This window comes from Lucilia sericata, unplaced genomic scaffold (assembly GCF_015586225.1).
Source record: "Lucilia sericata isolate MDLA Ls3-8-SP2 unplaced genomic scaffold, ASM1558622v1 Contig000715F_arrow, whole genome shotgun sequence".
Classification (NCBI taxonomy): domain Eukaryota; kingdom Metazoa; phylum Arthropoda; class Insecta; order Diptera; family Calliphoridae; genus Lucilia; species Lucilia sericata.
The window spans coordinates 202,656-223,337 of NW_023994717.1; the positions used below are offsets into that span (position 1 = coordinate 202,656).

Genomic DNA, 20,682 nt, shown 5'->3' on the forward strand with positions numbered 1-20,682 from the left:
GATCACAAGTGGTAATTGTTAACAACAACAAAAATGGCATTATTATGTTAAGACATAAAAATCACTTACACTAACTGACAGACAGACTGGCACATCATTATGTCAGTTGCTGCTATTATATGACAGAGTCAAGGAAGGCGCTTTAAATTGCATGGCAAATGGGATAATATGGCAATTCAAAAAAAAGTAAATAAATAAATTGACTGAATGACTGTCTGCCTGCCTGTCTATTTGACTAAATTAAGCAAGTGAGTGAATGTTGACCACAAGCTCCACTCCTGTTACTAGTCACATAAAAACTGTTGCCCAAAACGTAATAAAAGAAGGAAAAAATCGTTTTGAATGAATATACAAGTATTATAATAACAATAATAATAATAACAAAAATTTCCATTGATGAATTACGTATTTTTATTTTATTATTATTTGCATTTAATTGTAAAATCAAAAAAAAAAAGTATCAACAAAACGCAAAGAAATAAATGATTTTTTGAGTTGTGTTGATTTGGTTTTGAATTGATACTGACTCTGGCCGTACTTTACTACATACACTACTCATTTACCAACTATTTATGTCTATTGTTGATCATCATAATGACGATGATGACGACGTATCCAACCATTCATTCAATCGGTTTTTTTATTTAATTTCATTTCTTTATTTGTTTTGTCTTTTTTTTTGCATTTATAAAATACACTAAAATTAATGTTTTGATACTTCAAGATACAACGACAGCATACAAAAATTGAAATCAAACTAAATACAGCACACACTCACTCACTAACGTAAAATATTCGTAAAAAAAAAACATACAACAAGTCAGTTCATTGATCTGTTGGTTGCTTGGGTTTGTTGGTCGGTCGCTTGAGTTTATTTTGTTAAATGAAGCTGTGACGTTTTATTTATTGATGCATCCGTCCGTCTGTCTGTCCACTTGTTGCTATGTTTATACGTTTGTTCAAGTGTCTTGTTGTCTGTCCGCCCAACCGTTTGGGTTAATATGCTGGCTCTGAAATTTACCTGTTATTTGGTAAGGTTATGGTTTTCAATACAATTTTATTTTATTTTTTATTTTCTTAATTCAATCTGATAAATATTTTTTTTCCTCTGTATTTAAATAAATTTTGCGGTCATTTATCAGTTGTAATACACCATGTATAACAAACAAGCGTACTGGTATCTAACAGATCTTTAAATACTAAATTCCTTAAAAATTTTTTGTTTATTAAAATAAAGCAAATACATACTTTTGAAATTATAGGCTTAAAAAATAGTCCAGAATTTCTCATCTAAATTTTAATATATTCCTTAAGAATTTATGCCAATTTCAATAAATTTTAATTAATTTATTTTAATTCTTATGTTGGGAATTTTGTTTGAGCATATTTAATATTTAACTTATTGTTGTAATATTTGAAAATTTTTCTATCATTTAATTTGAATAATACATTATTAATTAGTGTGTTTTATAAATAGCATATTTTTTTACTAACACATATTTTTGTTAAAAAAATAATTTGTTAAAAAAGCCTTTTGCTAAAAAAAATTCGGTTAAAAAATTGAAAGATTTTTTTTGTCACCGGTTTTTAAAGAAATTATATAAGAATAATGAATAAATTAAAATATTATTAACAACGTGTTTGTTAATTTTTTTTAGGTTATAATTCCAACTCTTTATTAAAATTCTTTATAAATATTTTGAAATGAATTAAAATTTACATTTTAAACGACTTTTTAATACAATTTTTGAATACCAACTAACTTTGGAAAATTCAACAAAATTTAAAACTTTTAAGGAAAATATTGGTCCTTCGAACCATAGTACAACCTCAATTATTTAGCAACAAATTCGTTTAATACAAGGAATCTGTTTGCTATATGTATATTAATAGAATATCCTTAACTTTGAACTGAAATATTATATAATAATCTGTGAATATGTTAAGTATTACATCGTCCGACACTTAAAATTTGAAACGAACCGGATAATATACGTCTGAATCGAAAAATTTAATGGAGAAAAACTGCGTTTTTAGTTTTTCACTTCGTGATCCATTGTTCTTTTTCAAAGACTTCAAAGTTTTAAAAAGTGCTTCTACTGATCAAACAATACCAAATGAATTGTAAAATATTTTGTGTTATTTTTATTTTATTCTGTAAGGATCCAAAGGTATAAAAAATGGCTTTCAAAAATTTTTGGAAAAAATAATACTGAAAACCTAAATAGATATTAAGGGATACAAATTTTAAAAGACATTTTTGACATCTTTTTATCAGTATGAAATAAAAAATAATAGTTAAAAATTTGTCGGCCTGTGTAATCAAAACGGGGGTCATTATTACTAAAATTAACACTTAGTATGATCTGCCTAATGGTTTGTTGTGATCTGGTCTAAATCCCCATACCTGGTCTTCATTTACAACTTTAAAACTATCAAAGTTTGGAGATTTAATAATAATGGGTCCAAGGAAAATAAAATTAGCAATTTTTGATCATTTTTTTAAAAAAATTTCAAATCGTAAGATTTGAAGATCCAACAAGGTCTTAATCTTAATATTAAATCATAATAATTTGTTCATATTTTTGTATCAAAATTAAAATTTTTCGATCTTTCCGATATCGGTTAAATTCAGCTATTTAAGTTTCAAGAAGTGGTAAAATTATCTGATAATGGGTTTATAAATTTTTGACTTAAACATAAAACATGGTCGGGCGATGCCGACCATATAATACCTACACCAGTTATGTATAAAAAGTGCGATTTAGTGTTCATAATAAAGTATTTAAGTTGAATTTAGTGTTCATAATAAAGTATTTAAGTTGAATTGTACCTTGTCTCAGATATACTTTAGCCATTTTTGTTGAATAAAATTGTGTACATTTAAGTCATATTTCGAAGGGGTCTTTGTATAGGCGCTAGGGTCAAATGAGGCCATATCATCAAAAAATTCATCAGGGTCATGAAGGCTAGTATAGAACTTGGTTTTGCAGCTATTTGTCGAGATATGAGTATTTTGAACATAATTATGAACTTAAAAGCCCTACTTGGGAGGTTCAGTTATATGGGGGCTAGATCAAATATTGGACCGATATTACCTATTTTCAATAGGATTCGTTTCTAGTACAATAGAAGATAATGTGCAAAATTTCATTGAATTATCTTCAAAATGGCGACCTGTACTTTGATTACAAGGTTTACAAGCCCTTTTCGGGGGTTCAGTTGTATGGGGGCTAGGTGAAATAATGGACCGATTATAACCATTTTCAATAGGTTTCGTCACTCAGACGATCATGTACCAAATTTCATTGAATTTTCTTCAAAATGCGACCTGTAGTTTGATTACATGGATGGACGGACATCGACTAAATCGACTCAGAAAATAATTCTAAGCCGATTGGTATACTTATAGGACCAATATTATTATGCGTTACAAACATCAGCACAAACCCAATATACCCTTCCCACTAAAGTGGTGTAGGGTATAAATATGATGTATTTATATTGTTATTGCAATTGGTTACGCATTAAGTTATTAAGTCATATCAAACCACGAGTGATCCTGCCACAATGATCGCAGATTCTGTAAGTGTTACGTGAGTTTTGTCATGTTGTCCAAACTACAAACTATTACAATAGGTTGTTAATTTTATTTTTTTAGTTTTTCTTTTATCTTCTATATCTGCTGTCATAATATATTCTGTGGTGATGAGTTTAAAGAACTAGTGATCCTCTAGATCAATGTTTGTAGATTCTGTAAATATTACGTGAGTTTTATCACATTGTCCCAACTACAAACTATTATAACAAGTTCTTAGTTTTTTCCTATGTTATTTTCCCTTTTTTCTTGCATTTGTCATCATTTATTTTATGGTGTACCAATTTGCTATAAAAACTAGTTCCCTGTTTATATATTTTATTGAGGCTTAATGCAGTGATTGTTAACAAATTTTTGAAAAAGGTAAATTTTATGCAGATCAGTGTTTAAGGAAGAAAAATAAATTTATAACAAAAATTTAAAAATTTTGTTTTAATTTTGTTATTTATCATAAGGATGTTATTCATATTAATTTATAAAAGATTTAAATAAACAAATTTCATAAAAAATTTTTTCAATAAATTAATATTTTTATAATTTTTTTTAATAAGCATTTAATTACTAAAAATTTTAATATGTTTATTAAACATTTGCAATATTGTGTCACAAAGTCATAAAATTAACTTTTATGATGTAATATCAATAAAAATTAATCAGTTTCCGTTACAAGATCATAAATTAATTTACACAACAAATTAGTTTAAAAGTTAATATTTATAATAGTCATAAAATTCAATGGCTTATTAAACACTTAAAAATTATTAAATTTTAACTAAAACTGTTTGGTATGTTAAAAGTATGCATTCTTTTACAACTCTGCTAGTGTATATTTATATTAAGTTATGTTGTATTCTTTGTTTTTTAACGTTATTGTTGTTGTTACGGACCTAAGACAATTAATTCATTTAAATAAAAATTTGTAAAATTTATTTCTGTATTTAAAAAGAGGAACGTGGCTTAAAATCGGGTTTTTTTTGTGTGAGAAGAAGTGCAGAATTTATCATTTTTTTTGTATACTTTTCGTAAAATGTTTTATGTTAATTAAATATTTGTTTTTGTTTACTTGCTGATAAGACAGGTTCATTGTTTTGTTTTTGTGAAGTTTTTTTTTTGGGGGGAACTAGTGGATGCTTTTTCTGATTTTTTGAAATACAATACGTGGGATTGTTTTTTGGTCTTTGTTTTCTTGAGAAGAAACCCTGAAATTGAAGGGTTTAGGTTTTTTTTTAATTTTATTTTCACCTTGATATTGAACTTTTTATGACTTTTTCTTGAGAGTATGTCTGGCTTGCATGTTTAACATGAGAAGTGGTAATAGTTTTGATAAATTGTTAACAGTGGGATAAGGTTAAGTTTGATTTGGCTGAAAGCCTACTATAAAAGAGAGTACAAAGTCATTTATATTCGTTAAATGGTCTGTCATAAAATGTTCTAAAACTGAAACACAGCTATTTTAAAGAATAAACCCGCTTTATACATAGTTTTATTATAGGCCTCTAGTGCCAAAGAATCAACAAACAGAACAAGTTTACACTAAGCCTGGGAATTCCCCTGGAATATTTTAAATACATATACTACTTACACACATACATGATTTTGAATGTTTAATTTGTTGTTAACATCATTAAGAAATGCCACAAGATATACACCCATAAACTGTCAATAATTTGTAATTATCATTTATCTCTTCATTTTCAGATGTTCTTAAGTTAGCCTCCTTGGGTATGACTTTAACCATATTGGCAGCAGTAATATTGTGTACAGATCCTGTAGCCAAGATTGTTGATTCTGTAAGTATTACGTGAGTTTTAACACGTTGCCTTCAAACTAGAATATTATTACCACGTTATATTAGTTAGTTTCGTTTAACTTAAATTTATTTTACAAATTTTTCATTCTTGTTGCTGCTGCTGTTTCTGCCGCTGTCGTTATCATTTATTCTATGATCTAGCAATTGGCCATAAAAACTGGTTCCTTGTTATATAATTTATGGCTGAAACCACCTTTAAATGTTTACATCACAGTGTATATGTTTAATGTTACAAATTTAGACGCATTTACACGTGGCCTTGATGCCAAGTTGAAAATCGCCGAAGTGGGTCCTTATGTATATCAGGAAATACTAGAGAATCATAATGTGACCTTCAATTCAAATAACACAGTAACCTACACACCCAGACGTATAGTAAAGTTTTTGCGTGAAAAATCTGTGGGAGATCCCAAGGTGGATAAGATTATTGCACCAAATATACCATACATGGGTGTTACATCAGCAGCTTCGGGTTTTTCTACATTTGCTGCATTGGCCATAAGTGCATTGACACGTAGACTGAATTCAAAGCCCATGTTGGAAATGTCTGTACATGAATACTTGTGGGGCTATGAAGATAATCTAGTGTATTTGGCATCAAAGATTATACCGAATGTTATAAATTTTCAAAGATTTGGTTTAATGGAGCGTATGTTTGATGAGGGTGATAATATAGTGACCATGCATTTGCCCTCTAAGAAACCGAAAAAGGCCTCGGATAAGTCTAGAAGAGATTTTTCCATAGATACTTGGAATGGTCGTAAAAGTATTAAATATTGGACTCCTAATGGTAACAGCACGTGAGTATAAATACTTATTTTTTCATTCAAAACATGTTTAATAATTTAATTCATCTACTTCCAGTCTCACGAATTGCAATAGCATACAGGGCACCTATGATGCTACTCTATTTCCCCGTAACATTACCAAAGGTGAAACTTTTCGTATATATCGTAAAGCCTTTTGTCGCACTTTGCCTATAGTTTATTCCCATCCCGGCAAGATTGATGGCATAGAAGCTTATCATTTCAAATTGCATGAAAAGGCTTTCGACAGCGATATCAATGATCCGGATTCCTCTTGTTTTTGTACCAATAAAAAGTGCTTGAGAAAGGGTTTGGGCAATATAACGCCCTGTTATTACAGTAAGTTTTTTACGATTTTTATCATTAAGATTATAAATAAAAATTCGCTATCTTTTATTTAGATATACCTTTGGCTATCTCTTTTCCCCACTTCTTTAATGGTGATCCTTCTCTGTTGGAACCGTTCGAGGGTTTGAATCCTAACGAAGAAAAACATGGTTCGGAAATTGTAATACAACCAGTAAGTATATTTTTTTTATATTATCTTTTGCAACTTTATTGAAATATTTTTTTTTAATTTTTAGCAATTGGGCATACCTATGAAAGTGCATTCTCGTTTTCAAATAAATTTATTAATGGATGAAGTGAAATACAATCGTGAAATGACAAGATTTCGTAATACGGTTTTACCCATATTTTGGTTGGAAATTGTAAGTTTTTTAAAGAATTTTATGTATTATACATACATGATTGGTTAACTGTGGGTAATAAAATGGAGATAAAAGAAATAAAAATATTTAAGAAATAGTAGTCAATCTAATTTAAAGTTTCTATAGTTTTTGAATTACAATCGGTCTATGTTACAGAACTAGGTCTTAGGGAAAAAATTTTACATAAATAAGTTTAATATAAACCGAAATCTCTCTGCCAATTTTAGGAGCATCTGTCAATAATTGATCTTACCTTCCACATAAGGTCCTCTTCAGAAAAATACTTTAACTCTAATGGGTTTTACAATTTGCTGTATAGCTAAGAAATTCGACATAAACAAGTTGTATATTAACCGAAATCTGTCTACAATATTTTACGAGAATTGGTCCATAATTGTTCTAACCCCATATAAGAATTCCCTCAGAAAATTATCTTAAAGATCTTAAGTGACTTTAAAATGTAAAATAACGATAAAATTCGACACAGACAAGCTTTGCCTTCCGTGGATTAGAGGTTCATGTTCTAACCTGTTAGACCGGAGGTTGTGGGTTCATTAGACACTGGTAAAGGAGCGCACAATAGGTTACATCAAATCTTCAGACATTAACTCTCTTTTCAAACCAACTAACTTTTCAAACTAACCAACTTTATAGTAACCGAAACCAACATACCAAATTTTAAGAGTATCGGAGCATAATTAATTCTAACCCCCTTATAATTCCTCTTACTGAAATAAAACTTGAATGAGAAATGTGGGAAAAAATTACATATATATAATTACACGAGTATTTGACAGCTATGGTCAAAAAAGTCTGCTTTTTTAAACGGTCGTTTCAAAATTCCAATTACAGTTTTTATCTGAACTTTGTTAACGAATTTTTAAACATTTTGTGAGTTCTCTCTCTCAAATTGAAATGTATTATTATATAATCGAAAATTATTGATATAAACAAGTGCATTGTTCGACCCACAACATTTTCAGGGAGAAATAGCTAGGATAGGGGCTACGGTTTATCTCTCCTCTAAATTTGGTAACCAACATGTAGATTACACAGGCCGACAAATTTTTAACCCAGTGACCAAGTATACTTTTCTAAAGGATTAAGCCGGGCTGAATCCAAATCTGAGATATCATGTCCTGAAGTTTGAAAAAAAAAAACGGTTTCTGGACCCTTTTGAGACTTTATTTATAAAATATTGCATGCCATCTGAAAATCCTATCAACTTTAAAACAGAGGCTAAACATCTGTCATATCTTCTCTCTTCATCGAGTTATCTTCATCTAATGCTTGATATGTATAACAATAAATTGACAAAAACTTTATTTTTCGTAAATTTCGCCATTGAAGTTGACGAACTGACAGACATTCTGAAGTCGAGTTAAGTGATTTGGAGTCGATTGAAACCTCCTTAGATAGGTGTGGATACAATATTTTTTGTCCATTATAAACAATATTTACAAACAAGACTGAAAGTCCGCACTATAGTAGTGTAGGGTATAAATACCGCAAACCATAAGTTTTCAAGATTAAATTGAAGATATCTCGAAGAATAAAGAAGATATTTCAGATCTTAGGGATTTTATAAATAAAGATGTCTTGACGCTGTTATAACGCCTCAAAAAAGGCCTAAAATTTCAGGGCACGATATCTCAAATTCCAGATATGATGGAGCAATCTTAACCGATAAACTGTTTAGTAGTTCAAAAGTAAAATTTTGTAATATGTAATTGTAAAAAATATTAATTTTATGATAAACGTTTTTTAATGAATTTTATGACATACATATTATTTGTGCTTGTGCTTGTGCTTGTGTATCTTGCTCCTGATCATAATAATGACCTTGAAAAGTCAACAATAAATAAAAGATCCCCTTTGTACCAACACTGCTAAATAATAATTAACCTATTAACCTAATTTAGTAATAAAGATTGACAACAGAATTAGCTTTTGCATATTCATTTAATCAATGTTTATAATTTATATACCCTTTCAAACAACCAAATACACAAAACATCTTAATTGTTAAATAACATTGAGCAGATAAATAAAACATTTCGTTATTAAAGCATTATAATAAATTGTATTAACAATTTAACTGACATACCTTTTTACAGAACGGTCCATCAAACAATTTGTCCTTAAATTGTCAAGTTCAACACTTTTTGTTTATTATTTTACAAAACATTTTAAAGCTCATTCACTTGTTTCTTTTAATACACATTTAATTGCAACAATAAACAGGCCATATTTCTTTTACTTAATTTGTTTAAAAAACACATTCAATTTTATTTCATTACACTATATTTTTACTTTTATTTGCTTTCCTTTTTTATTTCCTTCTTTAAATTTTTTTATATTCATTCTTAAGAAAACAACAACAAAAGCTTAATAATTGCTTATTCTTCTTCTTGTGCACAAACATAATACAATACAAACAACAACAATAAGAAACTTTGTCGGCAAATAAAAGCGACAGCAACAACAACTAACAACATTGACAATGACTGAATGACTTTGCAATTTGCAAATACATATTTTTTTTCCATTGATGGATGCTTCATTTTAACTGCATTTTATTTTTAATATTAAACACTTTTATTACTTTTTTATTAACAATAAGAACTTTATTTCACACTATTTGTATTTAACTGACACTTTTTTTATTATTTAAACAATTATATTTTAATTAATTTAATATTATTACGACGATTTCTTTTTATTGATAAAAACCTTATGCACACGCGTATGTAGATGACCGAAAACTAAACTAATGAAGAGCAAATAGAGAAGAAAAGATGCATGACAATTGCATTGATTTGGTAAAACAAAAACAAATATATGCAAGTATGTAGGTATGTGTAGTTAATGAGAGCATTAAACTGAGCGGCAAGTAGAAAAAAAAAACAAACCTAGAAAAGAGCATTTGAAAGACGGTAGTTTTGTTTTTGTTTGAATTTAGTATTATGCAAATAATGGATTAAGAAGTTTGAGTGGGGAGGGAGGGGACAATAAGAAGGATAGAGTATAATTTTAAGCAGTGAGAACATGTTTGTTTGTTCATTTTATAATGCCGGTAGTTTTGTTTTTGTTTGAGGTTAATATGTCATGTAAATTATGTATAAATATGATAGAATGTTGAGGGGAAAGGAGAACTGTAGAAAATTTATTGTTTTTGTAAGCTTTTGTGGGAGAATTAGGTCAATTTGGCGATTTTCTTAGAATTGGCATATTTATTAACGCGTTTTTATTTAATATAATAATAATACGGGAGTGTCCCGAGGAACTGCCTTATTAATAATCTTGTGTTGGAATACTTCTCAATCGATGCGTATTAATTTTTTATAAATTTTAAATAAAAACATAAAAAGAAATAATATTTTAAATAATTTGTATCAAGCATGAAAAGTCAAAATTTTAAAATACTTATAACAAAAATAGTACTTTTTTAGGTTTTAAAGTAGGTACCAAACTAATTTTAAGCTAGACAAGACTAGACCATAGGATAAAGTATTCTCTAGACTAGAGACTATAGACTCGACTATAAACTATACAATAGATTCAACCAGACTATAGGCTAGACTATTATGTATGTGAATTACTTATCAAAAGTTTATAAGTTAGAAAAAGTACCGATAATGTCGTGGGGGACCGCGTTATTTTACGATATCAAAAAGTACTGAATTTTCCATGTCTGATTTCTACTTCGTATTATGGGAGTGTCCCGAGGAACTGTCTCTTTGTGTAGGAATACCTCTCAATCGATGTGAAATATGTATATATTTTTTTTAATTAAAACATGAACAGAAATAATATTTTAAATAATTTCTATTATAATTTTTAAATAATTTAATCCTTGTTTCAAACAATTTCCAGTGCTAACAGGTTCTTGCACATAAAAACCCTTAACTTTGTTGCACCGTACTCTTTTAATAGTATTAATTTATAAATGTCTCTTGTAATCGTGTAAAGGACATAGAAGAAAAAACTTTATTACTTTAATATAATTAATTTTTCGACCATGTCAATTTTGAAATTTATTATTTCAGACAATATACACTGACAAATATTACAACTTAACTTGTTTCAATTGAATACTATAGTATGTAATAAAACTTCCCACATTTACTCACCATTACTTTTTTAAGAAATTTTTTATACATTTATTTTATATGTATTCCTCTTTTTTTGTGTGTTATTTCAGGGTGTCGAAGAGCTTACACCAGGCATAAAAATGCTTTTAAAATTACTCTTCAAAATTTGTCCTTATGTACAATGTGGCCTAATTATTGCCTTAATTGTGGCTGGTCTGTCACTGGTTGGTACTGCTCTGCTCTCCTGCTTCTGGTTGCCAAACTCAACAACGGTTTCCTCGTCCAAGCAAAGGCAAACGAAACAAAAATGCAATATTCTATTAACGGAGTCATCAGTGGCGGCGGCAGCGGTGAATAAAAATAAAATGAATAAGACAAATGTTTGTATAGTTCCATTGCTACCAGCACCACCAACTTCAGCAAAGGCATTGGAACAAATGGTTAAGCAGGAGGAGAAGATGACAACGTTGATGTTATTGCTGCCACCACAAGTAGACCAACAAAAGGCCAAAGAGTCGAAGCTGAAGCAGTTAAAGAATAAATTTTGCAAAAAGAACAACACATTGCTGCCTTTTCTACAAAATGAGTTTATGACAACATAATAATGAAGTTATTATGTTTTTTTATTCTTTACATAGAGCTTACATTGGTCCAGTGGCGGTAGTAGCAGTAGTAAAGGAAGTACTATATAAGTAGCAGTAGTTTTTGTGATAGTTGCTTATAGTTAGCTTTAGATATAGTAGCCTCACTTTTCACTTTCTATTCTATTTTATATTTTTTATTAGTACTTTAAAAAGTATTTATGGCTGTGATAATAAATTTAAGAACATCATTCTAGGAATTCGAGTATTTTCTAGGGATTGTCTTTTAGTTTTTCTTAAATATGTAATAAAATTTTCTATTTTGGTATTTAAGTAGCAGGGCGGGTTTTTTTTTAATTTAACATTTAGACAACAAATTTTTATTTTTTTATAACAATAAAATAATTACATTATATGTAAGTTTATAAATAGTTTAACTTAAAACTTAACAATTTTTTATATTAAAACTTAATAAAAATGCTATAAAAAATAAATAAAATTTAAACAAATCTTGGTTGTACTTTAGGTGTTTAACAATTTGTATTGTTTTATTTTATATTAAAAGCTATTCAAAAGCTATTGTGTCTTGTATCCATTTCATGTAATGAGATGTTCTAGTGTAAACATCTGGATAACCTTCTATAGCACAGCCAGAACCAAATGAAGTTATACCCGCCAATATCCAAGGACCATTTTTAGTGAGACGGCATTGCAATGGACCACCAGAGTCGCCCTAAAGAAAGATTCCATTTAGAATTATAATAAAAATACAACGAATTTGTTTTTCATTACCACACATGTGCCACCTTTGCCATTAAGTTTACCAGCACACAAATGTCCACGGTGAATTTTTACAAAACTGCCATAAGCCTCTCTGCATCTAAATAAGGAAATGGAAATTTTTTTATTTAAATTAAATGTTTGTTTAAAAAATTCCCGCCATTTTTATAATATTTTTCTAATTTCATAAATTATAAATTACTCACCTCCTATTATTATGCAACGGCACTGTAGTCTTCAATAGTAAATCCGTTAGATCACCTGTCAAATTGGCTTTACCCCAACCCGTGGCCACACAATCAATATAGGGTAAATCACGATTATTATCCACAAATCTATGATGATAATGTTTTTCCTGACTCACCCCATCATATTCATTGGAATATTGGAAAATTTTCATTATTTTATCATTTCTTCTACGTGAAGATTTAAAATTTCTCCCCGATTTGCCTTGCGGGGCATTTTGTTGTCGCTTTAAACGATTTAAAATTTTCAAATCCATTAACTCCTTCATACTTGGTATGGTAACATTACGATAACGTCTCATTGTCTGAACACTTCTCAAGAAATTCTCCATTTTATCGGGGACTTCCGCTAAACCCCAAGCCAAAGGATCCTCAGGATCTTCCTGCAATTCTTCCTCTTCATCATCATTGTTGGGTTCGTTGAAGAGAAATGGCAGGCATATTCTTCTGATATTGGACTTTTTTGAAAGATCTGCAGGCATTGAGAGTTTCATTAGGACTAAATCATGTAAAAAATTTTGATAGCTTTTATGTAAAACAATTTTATCAATGGGTATTCTTTGTTCATAGCCCGATTCGATAGCACGATTATATTCGCCTAAAACTACAGTCCATAAAGGCGGCACCGGTAGATTAAAGAGATCATTGTGCACACAATGGGCAGCTGATAAAATCCAATATTGATGTATGAGTACAGCACCACACCAGTGCCCCAGAAAACCCAAGGAGGGATGAAGCAGTTCTAGTGATGCCTGCCAAGGAAATTGTCCTTCTTTGGTATACGTTCCGGCTATAATTTTAGCGGTACGGGAACTATTGGGATCTTCTGTGGAAGGCTGTGATCTGGGTTCTCGTCTAGGCGGTCGTATGCCACAGTCTGAAAGAAATTAAATTTAATTTTAAGTTTTTAAGAAATCAAAATTTAAGTAAAAGTGTAAAATAAGTATCGGTAATTTTCTAAAGAGACACAATTTTTTCAAAAAATAAAATTTTAACGAAAATATTATTGAATATTTTTTAAGGAGAGATAAAAAAGTTAAAATTTATCCAAAAGTTTTCTAATTTTATAAAAAATTTTCTAAAAAAAGAATAATTTTATCGAGAATCTTCGAAAGAAAAAATGATTTTATATAATATTTCCGAAAGAAAGAAAATTTATCGAAAATTTTCTAAAGAAAAAATTTTCAAAAGTGAAAAATATTATTAAAAATTTTCTAAAGAAAGAAAAATTTATGGAAAATTTTCTAAAACCAATCAAATTTTCTTAAAAACAAATTAAAATTTCATTTCATTTTCTTAATTCCTCATTTATCTACTATATTTCATAACAACTTATTCCAAAACACAATTTTCACAAAAAACTTTAAAAACGCTTAAAAAGCGAAAAAAGCAAAAAAGCACTACATGTTCGTTATATAACATTTCAATCCCATCTCCTATTTCTCTTTGTTTTTTCGTATTAAGAGAGATTAATTGAACTCAGTTATTACGTCTACTCTTTAGTTGTCTATTCGTTTCAGCTAGAAGTGCGTGTCAAATTAATAAGTGTCGTATTAAAATTTAATAAATTTACTAAAATAAGTGTGAAATTATTATAAAATTCTGCAAAAATATCATATTAATGTTTATTAATCAATTAATTATATTTTTAATTCGAAAAGTAAAGTTATTTGTACAAAAACAGCAAAAAAATCCATCATGCAATGCAATTTAGTAAAATGTTATTTTGCATTTTGTTTTAGTTTTTTCTTGTTGTTGCTTTTGTTGCATACTAAAACTAGTAGAGTGTTGTTGTTGCCATATTATGTTTGTTTGTTTGAATGTGGTAATATTTAAAAAAGAAGGAATATCTTTGTTTAATAAATGTTTGTCAGTGTTGATGAAATAGTACCATTTTTGGTACTTTTTATGCATTTCCTGTATAATATGTATGAAATTTGAGTTATTATTTAAGAAAGTATTTTAGAAGTGTTGATACCATTATTGAAATAAACTTTAATGGAAATAGTACACTTTATCATACATGTGCAAAGCGATTTCGTTTACAATAATTTCCAAAAAAATTAAAGCAGTTTTTGGTAAGGTGAGTAGGTATGTATAATTTTTTCATATTTATAATTTATATAATATTTTATACATATATAGCAAAATTTGACTTTTGATTGGCCGATTAGAATAAAACTTCGAACATATATTTTATATTATCTAGACTAGAATAATCTGAAATATTTTATTGAGGTTAAATATGCAACTAAAAAACTCTTAAAGAAAATGATTTAAGCTTTATTTTAAGACAAAAATAAAAAATATACCAAATTGGAAAAAAAACTAATTTTGCAAAAAAGTCAACAGTTTTTTTTTAATATTTTTTCCAAAAGATTGAAGAAGTAGCTATCTAAACTATTTGGAACATATTTTGATAAGAATAATAGGTAATAAGTTACATGAGAAGAAATATATATATTGCAAACTTTGACCCACTGTAACTTCGAAATTTCTTGACCGATCTTGTCGAAAAATTGTGCCTAAACTACTATCCAATAGGTCTAACATAGATGAAAACATTGAAAAAATGGGTATCTAAAGTCTTTCACATAATTTTTACTAGGATAGATACACTTATTTGAAAAACAACTCTGTATGACCAAATGTCCAACTTTGACCCCCTCTAACTCCAGCGGTACTTGACCGATAGAGCTGAAAATTTGTGTCCCTTTTGAAAAAATAGGGGAACATTTATTCGCAAATATTGAAAACATTTTTCTTGTGTCAAAAAATATATATTTTTTATATGTATGTATATCCCACTCGCATCTCATTATGGGACTATAAAGCAGGGTTCTATAAATCGACTTTCGAATAATCGAACAATCGACTTTTTGTCGAAAAAAGTCGAAAAGTCGTAGTCGACTATTTTGTTCCAAAAAAGTCTATAACTCGACTATAGTCTATGAAAAAAGTTGAAAAGTCGGCTTTGTAAATGAAAGTCGAAAAGTCGACTTTGTAAATAAAAGTCGAAAAAAGTCGAAAAGTTCTAAAAAGTCGACAAGTCGAAAAACAGTCTAAGAAAGTCGAAAAGTCCTAAAAAGTCGAAAAAAGTCGAAACGTTGGAAAAAGTCGAAAAAGGTCGGAAAAAGTCGAAAACTCGAAAATAGGAAAAAAAAAAAGTCAAAAATAGTCGAAAATTTTAAAAAAGTGGAAAAAAAGTCAAAAACTCTAAAATAGTCGGAAAAACTGGAAAAAAATCAAAAAAATTTCGAAAATAATCAAAAAGTCAAAAAAAATCGAAAAGCCGAAAAGTCGAAATTACTAAAAGTCTAAAAGTCGACTTTTAACTAAATGCAAAATGGCGAAAAGTCGACTTTCCGTTTCAACATAGAACCCTACTATCTGCCGGTATATGATGTATAGCAATAAACTAAACGTTTTAGAGGAAGCAAAATTCCTTTGTCCCCCTCAGAAAATGACTTTAATACAGATAACTGGGCTAAAATAACTAAATAATCGATTCATGGTCCTATACTATCATTTTCCAAAATTCACTTGAAATATATGGCACATGATTTGATGGTGGGTATGGGTATATAAAATTCGGCATATCTGAATATAACACTCTTACTTGTTTTATTTGTAAAATAAATTTATTTACCCGTTGCAAATTGATTTGTTTTATAATACTGCGATACAATCGAAGGCGATGCTGATGCTGTTGTTATCCGATCAAATACAATAATTCCCAATAACAACAACAAATAAAAGTTGAAACACATCTTTAAACATAATTCAGAATGAGCGAACAGTTTGTGGGTCACACAAAACACACATGATTTTAAAAAGTATTACATTAATTTTAAAATAAATTTTACACCTTTAACTGTTTTATAATATTTGCAAGCACACACACACACAGAGGAAAAATGAAATTGAAAGTGAAATATGATGTTGATAATTTTCACTTTTATTATTATAATTTTGTTTTGCAAATTTTTATTTTGTTAAACAGAACACAACGTCAATTATTTTTTTATGCATATTCAAATTTAAAGTTTTTTTTCGTTTCTTAGCTGAAAATTTTAATTTGAAACTTTTGTTTTTATTGTATTAACAGTTGTGATTTTTTTTGTTTATAAATTATAGCGTTTTGTTTATTGTTTCTACTCTAATTATAGACAATTTGTTGAAAAAATATTATTATTTTTTTTCTCCTTCTTTCGTTTACTGTTGTTTTTTTTTGTTATAATTTTCATGGATATTTTTTCGGGTGTAACTTTAAGCTATTAATCATTTGTTGTGATTTTATGAGTGACGGAGTGTGTGAGCTCGTGTGTCGGTTTTTCACTGGGTGAACATTCAGTCAGTTGTTTAGTTAAGCCTGTTGTTAACTTTAAATTACATAATTGGCTATTAGTTTTTGTTGTTTATTGTTTTTTCTTGTCTTTTTTATGTTAGCAAAAATTCAACACCAATATTTTAACCACTAACTGCCAACGAAAAAGAATTATTTATAATTATATTGATGGCAATAAAAAGCACTTGTTTGTCACAGTTATTTGAGGGCAGAGATCAGTTAAACTAGAGTGAGTAAAACAATAAGCTTTTTCTAGGAAATGTTTCTTTTCACAATAATGCTTTTTTTAAAAACTTAATTGTTTACTAAGCTTTTCAATATTCTATTTAAATCAAGAATAATGCTTAAAAGAGATTTTTTGAAATTTTTTAAAAAAATATTTTTACTTAAAAATATATTTTTAAAAACTAAAAAAATCTTCAGGATATATTCAAAGCTTTTTTATAGAAAGTTGTTTAATATTTAATAAATTTAATATTTCATATAGTTCTTTGCTAAGAAATGTTTTTGTATTAAATTCAAATTTTGTTTAAATTTTTAACTTTTCAAATTTTTAACGGAAATTACTATCTACAGTTTAACTCATCTCAGTCCTTAACACAAATATTATAGTTCATAATAATTGTTATTATTTATAAATAAAATTTTCAAGTTCACATTTTAGTTTTGGCTTAAAGGTCTATTTTTCATTGCCATTTATTTTTGTCTCAAATAACAATTGAACGAACACCTTCACTTTCTTTCGATATCAGCAAATATTACATTTAAAAAACTTTATTTAAGTATTTTTCCATAGAAATAAACCATAAACAAATTTCTTTCAACAGCCATTAGGATGTTTATATTTATTAAACAAATATTTTGGATTTTTTTTTAATTTCGATTTTGGAATTAACCGTTGTTTACGCGACAACAGATGGTAAGCAACTGTAACAAACTCTGGGATACGATTACAAATTTGAACTACAATGATTTTTTTCTTATTATTATTTTTGTTGTTGTTTGTTGTTATTTTTGTGAATTTTTCATCACCGCAATTGCCGCTACTACTACCATTGATATTACGAAAACATAGGAAAAAATATCAGCTACAAAAATAAAAACTGAGCAAAGTGTTGCATGCCTCTTCCAAAATTATTAAAAAAAAAAGAAACAAAAGAAGAAAAATAATAAGCAGATATTACGCGACACAAAACAAAGCAACAGCTGAAAAACCTCATACTCATAACGTAATGTTTTTAACGTAATAAATACTATCATAGTCAACTTCCAGCAGCAGCAGCAGTAGTAGCATCGGAAAAACAATAGTGGTGCTAATGAAAATTTTTCATGATAAACCAAAACTTTTAAGGTAAGCTACTTACATACATATGTATGTATATGGTTAGTGGATTATCATGTAATTTCAAGGCACTTTAATAAACATTCATATATCCTAATAAAATAGGAAAGTATTTTTAAGATGTGTAGGCCAACTTTCCAGTAGGGTGCCCCGTAGACCTCTTTTTTGAAGAAATACCTCTCAAACGATGCGTTTTAATAAGTAATAAATTTCAAAAAAAATTAAAAAAATTTGTTATGGACCAAATATTATTTTTGTTAAATATTTTTGTGTAGAGAACTGAGGAGTTGACAGGGCGAAGTCAACTTTTATGACATCTGAAAGTTCAATTTATCACCTGATAAATGAAGGTTTAACTAGTTAATTAGTTAGTTAGTTAGTTAGTTAGTTAGTTAGTTAGTTAGTTAGTTAGTTAGTTAGTTAGTTAGTTAGTTAGTTAGTTAGTTAGTTAGTTAGTTAGTTAGTTAGTTAGTTAGTTAGTTAGTTAGTTAGTTAGTTAGTTAGTTAGTTAGTTAGTTAGTTAGTTAGTTAGTTAGTTAGTTAGTTAGTTAGTTAGTTAGTTAGTTTAGTTAGTTGTGTCGTTAGTTAGTTCGTTCGTTCGTTCGTTAGTTAGTAGTTCGTTCGTTCGTTCGTTAGTTCGTTCGTTCGTTTTCGTTCGTTGTTATTTTAGTTAGTTCGTTAGTTCGTTTCGTTCGTTCGTTCGTTCGTTAGTTAGTTCCGTTCGTTCGTTTAGTTTTTCGTTCGTTCGTTCGTTCGTTCGTTCGTTCGTTCGTTCGTTCGTTCGTTAGTTCGTTCGTTCGTTGTTCGTTCTTCGTTCGTTCGTTTCTTCGTTTTCTTCGTTCTTTTCGTTCGTTTCGTTCGTTCTTTCGTTCGTTCGTTTCGTCTTCGTTTGTTTGTTCGTTCGTTTCGTTCGTTCGTTCGTTTCGTTCGTTCGTTTTCGTTCGTTCGTTTGTTCGTTCGTTGTATCGTTCGTTCGTTGTGTTCGTTTTAGTTCGTTTCAGTTTTCGTTCGTTCGTTCGTTTCGTTCGTTCTTTCGTTTTCGTTCGTTCGTTCGTTCGTTCGTTTTTCGTTCTTTCGTTCGTTCGTTCGTTCGTTCGTTCTGTTCGTTCGTTCGTTCTTTATTCGTTCTTCGTTTCGTTCGTTTTCGTTCTTTCGTTCGTTCGTTCGTTCGTTTCGTTCGTTTCTTTCTTCGTATCTTTTCTTTCGTTCGTTCGTTCGTTCGTTCGTTCGTTGTTCGTTCGTTCGTTCGTTCGTCTTCGTTTCGTTCGTTCTTGTTCGTTTAGTTCGTTCGTTCGTTCGTCGTTTCGTTCGTTCGTTCGTTCGTTTTCGTTCGTTCGTTTCTTTCGTTTCGTTCGTTCGTTCGTTCGTTCTTTCGTTCTTCTTTCGTTTCGTTCTTTCTTCTTTTCGTTCGTTCTCGTTTGTTTGTTCTTGTTTCGTTCGTTCGTTCGTTCGTTTCGTTCGTTCGTTCGTTCGTTCGTTTTCGTTCGTTTGTTCTTCGTTTTTCGTTCGTTCGTTCGTTTCGTTTTTTCGTTCGTTCGTTCGTTCGTTCGTTTCGTTCGTTCGTTTCGTTCGTTCGTTCTTTTTCGTTCGTCGTTCGTTCGTTCGTTCGTTCGTTCGTTCGTTCGTTCGTTCGTTCGTTCGTTTTCGTTCGTTCGTTCGTTCTTTCGTTTCGTTCGTTCGTTCGTTTTTCGTTCGTTCGTTTCGTTCGTTCGTTCGTTCGTTCGTTCGTTCGTTTGTTCGTTCGTTCGTTCGTTTCGTTCGTTTCGTTCGTTGTTCGTTCGTTCTTTCGTTTCGTTCGTTTCGTTCGTTCGTTCGTTCTTTCGTTCGTTCGTTAGTTCGTAGTTACTGCGTCGTTAGTGCCTTTTAGAATCTTCCGCTTGATCCGCTCTGGACCAACCTGTTGCAAAGATCTTTTCAAATTGTCAGAAAAACTTCTTGGTCATCTAACAGCCCAGGATTTAAAATATCGCTCAAATTGAACCTACCCAATGAGTAACACACCTTTGCCATCCACTCACAATCCTCTAAACATGCTATAAGCGCTAGCTTAATGAAAACAACATTCATCGATTCATTCATCCATCTATCCATTTCATATTGTTTCGGTTTATGGTGTGTTTTTGTAGCGTGGTACGTGCCGCATTTTTTTCTTTCTATGAAAGAGAAGGTGTTCGAGAGTGCATAACGTAGATGATCACAAAACTAAACTATAAACATAAGTTGTGTGCAAGTACTCGTACAACAATATAAAAAGCTTAAAAAAAATACTTATAATATTCATACTTGCTGCTGAGACTCGTAGTTATAGAAAAACTATACGATTACTTTCGATTTCATTGGTGGTTAGGAAAACCGCTTGAAGAAAAGT

General features: G+C 29.5%; 4 protein-coding genes across 5 annotated transcripts in view; 1 reads left to right on the plus strand and 3 right to left on the minus strand.

Moving 5' to 3' along the window:
• LOC119607600 (octopamine receptor beta-1R) overlaps window positions 1-9,069 on the minus strand; it is a 196,686-nt gene extending 187,617 nt beyond the window's left edge. For both annotated transcript variants that reach the window (XM_037961584.1, XM_037961583.1), the window contains exon 1: window positions 9,032-9,069. The gene's annotated coding sequence lies outside the window, so the exon portion shown is untranslated. The remainder of the gene's footprint in view (window positions 1-9,031) is intronic.
• Window positions 1-9,154, minus strand: part of LOC119607608 (neuropeptide F) — a 44,886-nt gene extending 35,732 nt beyond the window's left edge. The window contains exon 1 of the mRNA XM_037961593.1: window positions 9,032-9,154. The gene's annotated coding sequence lies outside the window, so the exon portion shown is untranslated. The remainder of the gene's footprint in view (window positions 1-9,031) is intronic.
• Window positions 1-12,083, plus strand: part of LOC119607599 (lysosome membrane protein 2) — a 34,020-nt gene extending 21,937 nt beyond the window's left edge. The window contains exons 2-7 of the mRNA XM_037961582.1: window positions 5,297-5,388; window positions 5,550-6,208; window positions 6,273-6,553; window positions 6,616-6,734; window positions 6,799-6,924; window positions 11,129-12,083. Of these exons, the coding sequence (XP_037817510.1) occupies window positions 5,297-5,388; window positions 5,550-6,208; window positions 6,273-6,553; window positions 6,616-6,734; window positions 6,799-6,924; window positions 11,129-11,620 (1,769 nt within the window). The 3' untranslated portion in view covers window positions 11,621-12,083. The remainder of the gene's footprint in view (window positions 1-5,296; window positions 5,389-5,549; window positions 6,209-6,272; window positions 6,554-6,615; window positions 6,735-6,798; window positions 6,925-11,128) is intronic.
• LOC119607604 (trypsin-1) lies at window positions 12,068-16,562 on the minus strand. Its single transcript, XM_037961588.1, has 4 exons — window positions 16,274-16,562; window positions 12,586-13,501; window positions 12,392-12,479; window positions 12,068-12,332 (listed from the first exon to the last, which is right to left on the minus strand). Exons 1-4 carry the CDS (start codon window positions 16,392-16,394, stop codon window positions 12,165-12,167), a joined length of 1,293 nt encoding a protein of 430 aa, XP_037817516.1. The 5' UTR covers window positions 16,395-16,562; the 3' UTR covers window positions 12,068-12,164.
• Between the last annotated feature and the right edge of the window lie 4,120 nt (window positions 16,563-20,682).